The following is a 13490-nucleotide window of genomic DNA, read 5'->3' as shown; positions in this document are numbered from 1 at the left end:
ATTGAAAACTACAAAATGTTGCTGAAAGAAATTAAAAAACAAACAAATAAATGGAAAAATATTCCATGTTCATGAACTGGAAGACTTAATATTGTTAAGATATTAATACTATGCAAAGCAATACACAGATTCAATGCAATCCCATCAAAATCCCAATGACGTTTTTTGCAGAAATAGAAAACCCATCCTAAATTCATATGGAATCTCAAGGGACCTTGAATAGGACAGTCTTTTCAACAAATGGTCTGGGAAAACTAGATATCCACATGCAAAAGAATGAAGTCGGACCCTTATCTAACACCACATACATAAATTAACTCAAAATGAATCGGAGACCTAAAAGTACGAAACTCTTAGAAGAAAACATAAGGCAAAAGTTTCACAACATTGGATTTGGCAATGATTTTTTGGATATGACACCAAAAGTACAGACAACAAAAGAAAAAATAGACAAAATGGACTTCATGAAAATTAAATCTGATAATATCCAGAATATACAGAGAACTCCTAAAACTCAATTAAAAAAATACCTGATTCAAAAATGGGCAAAAGACTTAACAGACAATTCTCCAAAGAATATAAGTAAATGGACAATAAGTACATGGCAAGAGCTTGACATCACTAATCATTAGAGAAATGCAAATCAAAATTACAGTGAGATTCCACATCCCACTCATCAGAAGGGTTCACACACAAAAAACACCAGAAAATAACAAGTGTGTCAAGGGTATGGAGAAATTGGAATGCTTGTGCACTGTTGGTGAGAATGTAAAATGGTGCAGCTGCTATGGAAAACAATATGGCAGTTCCTTAAAAAATTTAAAAATAGAACTACCATATGATCCAACAATTCCACTTCTGGGTATATACGCAAAAGAAATAAAAGCAGGGTCTCAAAGAGATATTTGTACACCCATGTTCATAGCAGCATTATTCACAAAAGCTAAAATGTGGAAGCAACACAAACGTCTATCTAGCAATAAGTGGATAAGCAAAATGTGGTATATAATAGAATATTATTGAGCCTTAAAAAGGCAGGAAATTCTGCACTATGTTACAACACTGATGGACCTTGAGGACATTATGATGCTAAGTGAAGTAAGCCCATCACAAAAAGACAAATACTGGATGATTCCACTTATATAAGGTACTTAAAATAGTCAAAACTATAGAGACAGAAAATAGAATGGCGGTTGCCAGGGGGTTAGGGGTGGGGAATGGGGAGTTGTTTAATGGGTACCGAGTTTCAGTTTTACAGTTTACAAGAAAAGAGTTATGGAGATGGACGGTGGTGCAGTGTTGCCCGACATTATGAACGTATTTAATAACACTGAATGGTAGATTTAACAATGGTTAAGATGAGGGGCAGCTGGATGGCTCAGTTGGTTAGAGCATGAGCTCTGAACAACAGGGTTGCTGGTTCGATTCCCACATGGGCCAGTGAGCTGCGCCCTCCACAACTAGATTGAACGACAACGACTTGGAGCTGATGGGCCCTGGAGAAACACACTATTCCCCAATAAAAATTTTTTAAAAATGGTTAAGATGGTCAATTTTATGTTATGTGTACTTTATCACCATTTTTTATATTGGGAGAAACAGCATAATACCAATTCACACCAATCAGTTTGCAAAAATGTTAAAAACTGACAAAACCAGATATTGGTGTGTATGTTTCTTACACTGATGATGGAAGTATAAATTGATACAATCTTTTTGGAGGGCAGTTTGATAATAATGTAATGAAGCTGAATTTGCAACTCTGCAATTCCATTTCTAAGTAAATATCCCGAAGAAACTTACACATGAATAAGGAGGGATGTACAAAGCTGTTCACTGCAGCGCTATCCTTAAGAGTCATACAATGCAAGCAACACACTGCAATCCACTAGGAATGGATACATATCCCAACTAACAGTTAAAATAAATAAATTAGATCTTCACATTTAGACATGGGGTGGAGGGAATCTCAAAATTTTGAGGGAAAAAAAGCAAGTTGCATAATAATTGTACATTACGGTACTATTGGAATAAATGTTTAGACCACACATTATTTTGGGATGGCTGCATGTGCAGTAAAGATGTAAAAATATGGAAGCAACTCTTTTTAGGGAGCGACAGAAAGGGGATCAGGATGGGGTACAAAATAGGGGTACATCTGTATGTGTAACATTGAATTTATTATGTTAAAGTTGAGTTGCGAGTACATGGGTGTTTATCAGAATTATTATATATTTGTTAGATGTTTGAAATATTTCACTAAAACAAGAGGACTCAGAACACGAGTCTTGCAGGAATTTCTAGATTTTATCTGGAATGATTTCCAAGTCATGTGACGAAAGCAGCATTTTAAGCTATGCCTAATGAGTCTAATAGATTTCTAAAGTCATTTATTCCCCCATCCCCAAAAGTTTGTTGAGTCATCAAAAATAATGTTTGAAGGATGCTATCCACAAAATATTTTTTAAAAGTACTTACCCAATAAACAGAGATAGTTGGGTTCAGTCAATCTGGATAGTTTTGTGACCTGATTCAAGATGTTGTAAAGCTCTATTGGTTCACATAAAACCAAACGAGCCATCCTATTGGGAAAAAGCAATAATATAAAGCTTAGTACCTCTTTCTATTTTAAATGAATAGTCACAAAGTAAGATACTGATTTAAACTCTTAACACACCTTCAAACAAAGATGAAAGTAATCACGGAAGTGATCAGGAAAGCTTCGAAATTTTGTAGTGAAATGTGTGTAGAGGAGAATAAAATATTGAACACAACATGTCTGAGCCATATAAATACGAAGTAGGCTGTAAAATAGTCACCAACTCATTTGTTCTTTTAGCATATAATACTGAGCACCTACTACATGCCAGGCACTAGAAATAGGGTGATAAGCTAGACGTATCTTCATGAAGGTTACAGTCTAGTATGGAATGTAGACATTGGACAAAAAATACATTACAAGAGGAAAAGCACTATAAAACAGTCAGTGTCCTGTGTAGAGGAACAGCTTACGGGCGTGGGTGGGGGGGGTCTCACCTCGATGGGGGGGATCAGAGAAGGGCTGTCTGAGATCTGGCTGCTAAGCTGAGGTAGGAGGCTAGGCAATCATACCCAGGTGGAGGAGGGAGAGAGCATGAAGAAGGCAAGAACATCAGTACCTGAGCCTTCAGAGGAGCCTGGTGTGGCAAGAGCAGGGAGAGAGGGACCAGTAAAGATCCTGGGGAGGCTTGTAAGGCTCATGAAGGTCAGTGTTGGGTGGAGAACCCCCGATGTGTACTGACAGAACCACCTGGCCAGCCTGGGCTCTGGCTCCTGACTGCAGGGCTCCGCTTGAGATACTGGTTCCTGAGCACAATGGTCTCTGCTCCCCGGAGGACAGAGGGGGAAGGGCAGGGCCTGTGCAGCAGCTTCCTGCAGGGAGGCCTCCTTTCAGCAGGGTGGAGGCTATGGGAGCTACCCAGCAGGCCTCTGGAGCCCAGCAGGGGGCAGGCAGGAGAGAGGTTAAGGCCAGGTAATCTTGCTCAAAACAGAGCCCACTTCAGAGTGAGCTGTACGATCCTCCCAGGAAAGGCCAACCCCTTGACATTGGCCCTGGATCCTGCCCACTTCCTCCAGGACTTCAGTTCTCAGCCTCCCCTCCATCAATGTCAGCCTCCACATGGATCATTCTGATTGGCATGCAAATCTTCTCTGTACCTGTCTCTGTTCTCTTTTACAGCAAGACTTCTCAAAAAAAAGGGTGGTGTTGACTCACTGCATCCACTTCCTCACCTCCAAAATCTCTAGGTCCGAATCCCAGCTATGCCGCTTACTATGGGCTGCTCTATGGGGAGTAATTAGTCTCTCTGTGCCTCAGTTTCCACCTCTGTAAAATGGGGGTAATATTAGTATTGCCACTTCTGTAAATAAGCATAATAGTACCTACCTGTTGTATGTGGATTAATGAAATTACACGTAAGGCATTCTGAGCAGGGAGGAGATAAACACCATGTGTTGGCTACTGGTACAACTTCCTCCCTGGAACTTCTAACCCCATCACACCCCAGAAACTGCTCTTGTCATGTCATCAACAATATCCCTCTTGCCTAATCCATTAGTCACTTCTCTCTGTGCTCAAACAATGGAGTTTCTTAGCTGCATTTAACCCAGTTGAGATTTCCTCCTCCCCAGCACTCTCCACTTCCGGGATTTCTCTCTCTCTCCCTCTCTCCAAGCTTTCCTCCTACCTCTTGGACTGTTCTGCTGTCTTCTTTGCAGAAGGCTCTCTCTCTTCACACAAGAATGCCTTTGGGCATAGCACACTCTCACCCCAGGGCAGGGCTTCTCAGCCTCAACAGCACTGACCCTGGGAGCCAGATAATTCATTCTCTGTTTTGTGGGCTGACGTGTGTCCACATCGGAGGATGTTTAGCAGCAACCCTGCCCCCACCCAGTTATAACAATCAAAAATGTTTCCTGATGCTGCCAAGTGTCCCCTGGAAGAAGCGGGCAGAGTCCCCGCTCGTTGAGAACGACCACTCTAAGATCTAGCATAGGTGAGTGCGTCTAGCTGGCCCCTTGTACACCAGCGTCCCAAAGCGCAGCTCCTACTTGACCTCTCCACTAAGCTCCACACTCCACTCGGATGCCTGTTGGGCACCTCAGATATGACATGGCCAATATACAATTTGTAATTCACACATGCACACGCTTCCAATACCTGTTTATCTTTTGTCTTCTCGGTCCCAGTAAACAGCACCATTACCATCTAGTTACACAAGGCCACCTCCCTAACCCATTTCCCTTGGCCCCTCACTTCCAATCTATTAGCGCGAATACCTACATATGCGCCAAATCCACCCACTTCTCTCCATCTCCAGGGCTAACATCCGAAACCAAGGTATTAGGTTGGTGCAAAAGTAATTGCAGTTTTTGTAATTTTTTTAACTGCAATTACTTTTGCCCCAACCTAACACTATCATCTCTCTCCTGCGGATGTAACACTTCAGGCTGGACTTCGTGCTTCTTGCTTTCTCCCTACAGTTTAATCTTCACATGGTAGTCAGGGTGATCTTCTTCAAAATACGAGTCTCTTTGTCTTCACCTCCCTTGCCATTACCTGACATTTATCATGCTCTTTTGTCTCCTGGCTTTATGTCAGGCTCCTCCCACTGGGGTGTCTGGTTTATAAGGGCAGGGACTTTGCCCTTCGTGTTCACTGCTGTGTCCTCACCCAGTGCCCGGGATCTGGGGTAGAGTAGAGCCCAATAAGCATGTGTTGAATGAACAGTCACCATTCCTGCCTTCACCAACGGGGCCATCTCGACCTGATGCCATACGTAGATGCCACATGCAGATCCGTCCTAAGCACCTCCCCTCTCTCACCCCCGTCAGGGCCTCTGCCTCCGAAAGCCCGTTTTGGAGGTGGTGAATGCAGGGGAGAGAGGATGGGCTTTGGGTCGAGTCCCACAACTTCGTTAAGCCAACCTAAAAGCTGGTCTGTCACTCAGAGCCCATTCTCAAGCTCCCGCCTCCGTTCCCCCATGACAACCGCCATCTCTTCGTTCACTAGCTGAGAGATTGTCTCTGGGCACACAGGTTAAAAGCCAGCCCCAGGCATCACCTCCTCAGACTTCTCTCCTTTGCAAAAGGTCAGGTAAGAACCGCCCCTCACGTGCTGGTAAAGTGCAGGAAGGATGACAGCAGTCCCTGTAGCTCACAGCAGGGTTCTGGGAGATGACGCAGCCCTGTGAGCTGAGATCAGGGCCACCACGAGCCTTTTGGGTGACTAGTCAGCACTCCGAACTCGGTTGGGTTTCAGATGTTCTTGGCTCCACCACTGGGGCCCTAAGAAAATTTTGATATTGAACTTATACATAAAACCATGAAACTATGGATGAGTTTTTGCCCAAAGTATTTTCCGTAATGAATTCCATTAAGCCAATTGATTTTCTATATTTCAGTTAACCAATTCCAAGTTTTTTCATTTTCAATTTTGTTTAGCCAAGATTATTTTTCCCAAGATCAAGTCTTTTTTCCATGTGAATTTTACAATAAAGATTTGATTCCTCAATCAGATTTATTGTTATTGTATCAGATTTTACTGAGTATGGTTTCTGCCACTGTTTCATTTGTATTGATTATTTCTACAAGGTCTTGGTTTTTGGTGACCTGTTTGAAACAGTGGAGTCAAAATGGCAAGTTTAAGACATTGCCCTTCGGACTCTTTCAGCACAGCATATATGGCTCTTCTTGAGAGACTTTTAGGGTGTTTAGTGCATAGTTCCTGCAGGGTTGATGGGGAGGCAGGTGGCAAGGGAGGTCAGAACGAGCCCCTTCTGAGGATCTGGTTTGATGGTGTGAGAGAGACCAAATTTCTGATTAATCGGCCCATCTGGAAAATCCTCACAGCTTTCTGAGTGGCAAGCAAAGCCACCCACTTATCTGTCAGGAGAGCAGGGGACCAGCACCGGCCGTGTCCCTATACACCAGACACCCACCAGTAGGATGTTACACACTCTCCCTGTGATGACCTGAACTTTCAACCAGAGGACTTGTGTGTGGCTGTCTCTCCCAGTCAGCCCAGAATGGTCCCGCAGTTGGTCTGGCGAGCTCAGCGCCAAGGAGCACACAGGTCTACATTTGAGGAAAGCAGCCAATTGGGAAGGGGCTGCCATAGCCTGAGACTAAGGGGGAAACCAGCTGGACACAGCCCTTCTTCTGTGCCTGACCACACCTGGGGCCTTCCATTCTGACAGACGGTGTCACTGTCAGAGGCTAGGCCTGACCGCAGGCTCCTCACAGCAGGTGCAGGACCCTGAGAGCTTGGTCTAATGCTCATCCCCAGTCAGTCTGGGTGGATACAGTTGACGGGCATTTGCTTCTGGAGAAGAGACATTGTTTAATTCTCCTGGAGAGGGCAAACCATGGATGTCACCTTGGGCTCTTGGCTCAGGCTGAGAAGGGACCAGAGGACTACACAGATATGAGTCGGGGTCCACAGCCACCCCCATTAGCCCCGGTTCTCTGTGGGAAACTAAGGATGACCAAGGATTAAATACAGTGACAGGTATCAATGCCCTCACCTGCATACTGAGACAGGGATACACACTGGCAAGGCTGTAGGAATGTTACACTGAGATATCCGATATACATTGCCCAGCACGGGCCTGGCATAGAGCAGGAGCTTAGGGAACAGAAGTTCCTTTACTCCCATCCTCTCTCTCTCTTTTCCACTTCATCCAGGAGGCTGTGATGGCTACTAGTCCAATAGACAGAAAGCACCATTCAAAGAGCCTCAGGCCAAAGACCAGAGCAGGATCTGGCCAAGTTTATATGCGATTGGGGCAGGGGGCGCTGCCTGAGGGTCAGCACCCTAAGGGATCTGGTAGTCTTTCCTCGATCCCCGCCTGACACCTCCTGTGTGGCCTGAACCTTAACAAAGCTAGAGGTCACAGTGCCAGCCACAGTACCCCAGATCTGCCTGGTCCTGAAATCTCTCAGTTCAGAGGGGCACCAGGTCCCCTTGTTAGTGATCACTAGTATCTCTGTATTTCAGAAGCAGCAGGTACGGGCCTGAGGCCTAGACCCAGATGCTCACATCCCGACCCCTTGCCTTCCATCTTGCCTTTACTTCCACGTTTCCAAACCTAGGCCCACTGCACACCCTGAGGTACCCAGTGGTCGTGTGAGGTTGGCAGGCCTACCCATGCAGCAAGTCAGCTGTGAGAGGGAGGGGCTGGTGGACGGCAACAGTCTCCTGAGGCTGCGGCCCTGCTGGTCTCATCTCCTCCAACTCTGCCTCCAGCACTCACTTCTCTGGGCTGAGCCGCACCTTCCGCTCCTCTGACATGGGCCCTCAGCCCTGACCAGGCTCTGGACTCAGCTTTGCCCTCACTTCCCTGACCTCTGGCTGGCCTGGGGAATGTAGGCTCTGCTCCCGACTCAGATCTGCCACCAGCGGGGCCTCAGCTCCTGAGGGCCCTTTGCCCGCAGCTTCCTGCTGCCTCTGCTCTGGCCAGCCCACCGTTCCCACCTGTGCTGCTGGAGCGTAGCTGGGACAGCCACAGCCTTTTCACTTCCAGCAGGAATGGGCCACAGCTAAAAGTTCAAGCTATGTATGTAAACATGGTTCTGTTTTAAAATATATGTTCCATTTTCCTATACCCCGTGCAAGGTCTAATTCTTTGTTTTAGCTCCAAGGACCTGAAAGGAAAGATTTAAAATATTTCACTTGAGGTACAATTTTCGGGAGAAGGTAGGTTGGCATATATGTACCTAGTAGCAAAAATCTAATAGTTCAAAACATTCAGGATATGTGCATGTGTGTGTCTTGTGTATGTGTGGGGGTGGGGCCAGGAGAGTGTCAATGTATTTGTATATTGTTTATAAAAATATACAATGAAGAACAGACAAAATGAATCTGTGGTGATAGATTCGTCTACCAGAAAGTAGCTGTCTTGGGGGACTGATGAAAGGAGCATAAGGAAACTTTCTGGAATAAAAATGTTCCATGGCTTGTTTACGATGGAGGTTACAAGGGTGTAAATTGTCAAAACTAACCAACTGAACACTTAGGACCTGTATACTCTATTGCATGTGAACTATATGGTCATAAGTAATTCAAATAACTCTCCTGCAGATCCATGTGTTTACGTGTTCGAGGCTGTGAATACGCAGGTGTATGGCTCGAGTTTGTGTGCGTAGCCCTACCTGTACGCCAATGACCTGGGTGTGGGATCTGGGAACGGGACACCATGTGGACTGGGGCACAGAGTGTTCACTACAGAACTTCAGCGTGGCCCCACAGCTGCCCGCTGACCCCTTTGGCATCATTCCTCATTTGCCCAGCACTTCCCCAAGGCCTACAGCTCCTACCCAAACCTCCTCAGCCACCCTTGGGTCCCCATGAAGCTACTTCTCATTTTTAAATTCCTACCTGGGAAGGTTAAGGCCACTGGGTCTGGACGGCCCTTCCCCGCTAGCTGCCCCCAGGCTGCCCTTTTAGCTTTCTCCCAGAGTCAGAGGGATAAGCTTCCTCTGACTTCATCCTCTCCCACCCAATCCTTCCTCCTCCCCCTCTCCCCGGAGGCCCCTTTCAGCATCTCAAAGCTCCCACCATTAACATCCTTCTCTCTTTTTGCAGACATTCACAAGTCTCAGCTTTCTTGAAACAATTCATGAAACCAGAAAGAAAACCCCTAAAATAGCTTGCCTAGTGCCCTCTGAAGCCTGTGCGGGCACAGAAACTGGTTCTAGGCCTTTGCCTGGAAAAGTCTGAGGTTGGACAGCTGTTAACTAAGCAAGGAGACGCAGTTGCATTTGAACTGCCTGCACCCCCAGAGTTTCTTGAGGCAAAAGATGTGTGTTTCCTATAGACCAGATCTGAGCCAGGCAGGAGACAGGGCCATCTAGAAGCCATCTCAAAGGGACTTGGCCCAACAGGGCCACCTGGAGGGACAAAGCACCAATCATAGGTAGTGGGGGATTCCAGAAACCAGGGGCTGTAGGAGCAACTGAAAGCTGCAAGACAAGCGTAACCACCTAGGTAAAGCAAGGGAACCGCAGGTAAGAGAGACCCACAAAAGCACTGCATGGAGGAAAGAAGTCAGCTAAACTCTCATCAAGCTCAGAGACTACTAATGTCAGATGACAAAAGGGACCTTTCCTGCGCCATGTCTACTCTGACAACCCTCCTCCACCAACACTGATGGGTCTGAAGCCTGTCTGTGAGGTGGGGGTGGGAGACGGGTGAAGAAGGAAGATGAAGAAATGGAAAGTCAACCACTCTCCTCTCTAGAGGTGGGAGCCTAGTGGCAGCTAGAGAAGGGGAGTTGCTTTCACTTCAAATTAAGTTCAGAGCTTTGACTATTAATGTGAACTGGACATTTAGGCTATTTCATAAGTCTGTCCTGGCGACTAGATATAATCCAAGGGCAAGCAAAGATTTCAAGAAAGAGCGGGGATGAAGACATAAAGCTGTTTTATGACGGCACTAGGCTTCCTGAATGCCGCCCAGCACGTTCAGTGTAAGTTACAAAACAGCACAGCACCTGGCACAGAGCCAATGCTTGGTACAGCCGCTGTTAAGACTGTTACAATATTGGGATTCAAAGGGTAGCAGATAGGAGCTGAATGTGAGGACGGCTTTGCTGTCAAGTTGTTAGGGATGGCCTGGGAAGTAGTGAGTTTGTTGTGGAGACGCTGACAGGGCCAGTTTGACAGGGATGGGGAGGGAATCAAGCCCCAGATGTGGAGTGAGCCTGAGAACCTGTGATGCTACCTTCTCTCAGGGCCCCAAATCTCTCCTCTGTAGGGGTGACTTTAGCCCTAGCCTCTCTCCTGAGTTTCAATCCCTCATTTCTTCTAGGGAATAACTCCCCATCTGTCCACTCATAGTTCTATGAAGTCGGACAATTAAATTCATGAACTCATCCTAGAAAAAGTGCTACAAACCTCATTGCTGAGTATCACTACGGTCACCTTCGAAGTACTCCCCTTGGGAAGCTATGCAATGATGCCAGTGCCTAGTCCACTCTTCAAAGCAATTTTGGAACTCTTTTTTTCCGGAATGGCCATCAGAGCTGTTCTCGAATTACGCTTGATGTCCTGAATGTCATCAAAATGTCTTCCTTTCAATATTTCCTTTATCTTCAGGTAAAGAAAGAAGTCATTGGAGGCCAGATCAGGTGAGTAAGAAGAGTGTTCCAATACAGTTATTTGTTTACTGGCTAAAAACTCCCTCACAGACAGTGCCCTGTGAGCTGGTTGGTGCATTGTTGTGATGCAAGAGCCATGAATTGTTGGTGAAAAGTTCAGGTCATTTTCATCTTTTTCATGCAGCCTTTTCAGCACTTCCAAATAGTCACTTTGGTTAACTGTTTGTCCAGTTGCTACAAATTCATAATGAATAATCCCTGTGATATCAAAAAGGGCGAGCAACATTGTTGCAACAAGTTCGCGAACTTAATTGTCGTACCTCGTATGTAGACAACTCACCATCACTTCCAATCCAGCCCATCTAAAATGGAGCTCTTTATTTTGTTCTCCACCCAGCTCTCCTTCCACACAAACCCCGAATTCCGTTTCTGTACTTCTCTCTCTCAGACTGATTGTCCACATCACTTTCATTCATTTCTTCAATTCGGATGGGCATAAACTCTTAATCCTTCCCTTGAGATGGCTCCCTCTGGCCCCACCCTCTCCATTCCTATGACCACCAGCATCACTCAGATCTTCGTCATCTCATAAGATAATGGCCTAAGCAATCTCCCTGCTCTCTACATTTTTCCCTTGGAATCCTTAGCATGCCCAGGTCAGTCTAATCTTCAAACACCCTTCTGGTGGTGACATAAAAGCCTTTGATACACACTTGTTTTCTAAGGAATAAAATATGCACTTCTCAGCAAATGTTCGGAAGTCTTGCACAATCAGGTTTTCCCAACCTTATCTAAAACCATTCAACTCCCCTAATTCAAAGACCCACTCTCAGCCTGGCCAGTGCTGGACAATAAAGACACAGAGATGAAAGACACAGCTGACCCCAAGATGCTCCAACTTCTAGTGGTGAGATAGAGGGTAAATAATTAACCAGAGAACAGTCAGTGGTAAGAGACAGAGCATTGCGCGTCCTCATGGCCCCATTCCATCAGAAATTACAGCGGTACCTCGGTTTTCTAACGTAATCCGTTCTGGAAGACCGTTCAAGTTCTGAAATGTCAAAAACAGCCAACAGCTAGGCCTCAGGATCTTGCACTCAGAGGAAGCCGCATGACATGTTCGACTTCCGAGTCGTATTCAAAAACGAAGCATTTACTTCCGGGTTTATGGCGTTGGTAAACTGAAATGTTCATCAACAGGGACGTTCGAAAACCAAGGTCCTACTGCATCGGTTCACTGTCCCCTGAATATAGGCCTAGGCTTTCCTACCTCCAGGCTTTTCCTTGGGCTCTTTTCTCCCTCTTTCTCATCTCAACACTTTCCACTGTTAAAGGCCCAGCTCCTAGCCCCCTTCCTTTGAGAACTCCGATGCCCAGGCCAGGATCTCTCCCTCTCTCCTTCAGAGTTGACTGGTCCCATTGAATGACTCCTACTCCTGCTGTACGGCTCAGCTCAGGCTCAGCTCAGACGTTTCATCCTCCGAGGTCCTCTCTCACATGGCCCCCACCTACACCCCAAATCTGGGTTAGATGCACCTCCGCAGTGTTCCCACGGCACCTCATAATTCTCCTAGTGCTATCCTCATCATGCTGCTTGCAATTTACCTCTCTCCCACTAGACTCCGAGCATCTTGAAGGCAAAAAAATGTGTGGATTTGTTCACAGTTGAATACCCAGCTCCAACAGTGGGCTAGCACGTCTTAGTAGTTCAACAATCAAGTGAAAGGGAGGGAGGGAATAGTTAAGCCAGTCACGGAGGACTCCCTGGCTTTAGCACTCATGCTGTTCTTTTCACCCTCACCACTGTTGCCAAGCAAACTTAGTCATAGAGCTTCCCCACCCCCCACAGGGTTTGTGCATTCCCAGCTCTAGACGATGACCTGCAACACATCTATCCGCCCCACCTGACTCTGAACTTTTTGAGGGCAAGGATTCTCTGTGTGCCCAGAAAACAGTGTGTGGCGGGGTGAAGCTTAAATTTAATTTATAAATTTAAATTATCAACTCCTTGTGAGCAAGAACCATATCGTCACTTTTTCTGGGTAAACTCTGAATAAAACCCCTTACGCTCGGCCACAGTTCCTTCGTCCTAAAGCAGAATCAAAGTGTCCGTGTTCACAACGGTGCTAAGCAGACCTGAGGGGTAGGGACTGGGTGACTTAGATCTGTTTCCTCCTCCGTTAACACAGGGCTGCTGTCCTGTGAAGTTCGTAGAACAGTGCCTAGAGCTATCGGTGCTCGGTGTCAGCCACTCTCGGTGGTGATGTCTCTAAAGCTTTTCTAAACCGGAACGGAAGGTCCTGTGCACCTCGAGGGGCGACGGCACAGGTGGATGGGCCGCACGTGTGTGTGAGCAGCCGGGTGCACGGCAGGGGCCGATTAGAGACGCCCCATCGCCCCATCCTCCCACCCCGCCCCCGGAGCGCTCAACCTCTCCTCCTCCTCCCCCTTTTCCTTTCCAGGCTTTCCAGAGCTCGGAGGCCCCTCTCGCCTTCCAGAGGCAGGAGGAGTGGGTTTGGCGGAGGTTGGGGGCTCGGACCGCACCCAGTCAGCCGGGACTGCTGCGCGACCCTGGCGGGTCTCCCTGTCAGAACCTCTGTCTGGGGCCCCACCTGGAAAATGACTCCTCTAAGGCTCTTCCAGCCTAAAGTCCGTCCTCTTCCACCTTTCGGGTGCGGACTCTCCCTCCCACTCCGACCGCGTCTCCCCGACCGACCGCAAGGAATCGGACGCGCGTTAGGACCCAGTCCCAGAACGCGCGCCAACAGAGCTAGGAGCGTCCCTCCGCCTTCCTGCGCGACAGCCCGGAAGTGGCCGTGATACCGCGAGATCTGGAAGTGGGCGGGGCCGGAA

General features: G+C 47.0%; 1 protein-coding gene across 3 annotated transcripts in view; it reads right to left on the bottom strand.

The window, feature by feature from the left end:
• The window catches only part of STYXL1 (serine/threonine/tyrosine interacting like 1), a 56093-nt gene extending 42690 nt beyond the window's left edge, over positions 1-13403 (bottom strand). Inside the window, exons 1-2 of one of the 3 annotated variants that reach the window (XM_019717673.2) lie at positions 13250-13403; positions 2479-2582 (exon numbers count right to left, since the gene is read on the bottom strand). In XM_019717673.2, coding sequence (XP_019573232.2) covers positions 2479-2581 — 103 coding nt within the window. In that variant the 5' untranslated portion in view covers position 2582; positions 13250-13403. Of the gene's footprint in view, positions 1-2478; positions 2583-12242; positions 12317-13249 lie in introns of those variants that run through there. The other 2 variants (XM_074328412.1, XM_074328413.1) reach the window with 2 other exon arrangements.
• Between the last annotated feature and the right edge of the window lie 87 nt (positions 13404-13490).

Source organism: Rhinolophus sinicus, linkage group LG03 (genome assembly GCF_036562045.2).
Source record: "Rhinolophus sinicus isolate RSC01 linkage group LG03, ASM3656204v1, whole genome shotgun sequence".
In the NCBI taxonomy this organism is placed as follows: Eukaryota; Metazoa; Chordata; class Mammalia; order Chiroptera; family Rhinolophidae; genus Rhinolophus; species Rhinolophus sinicus.
This window is presented reverse-complemented; position numbering and strand designations above follow the sequence as displayed.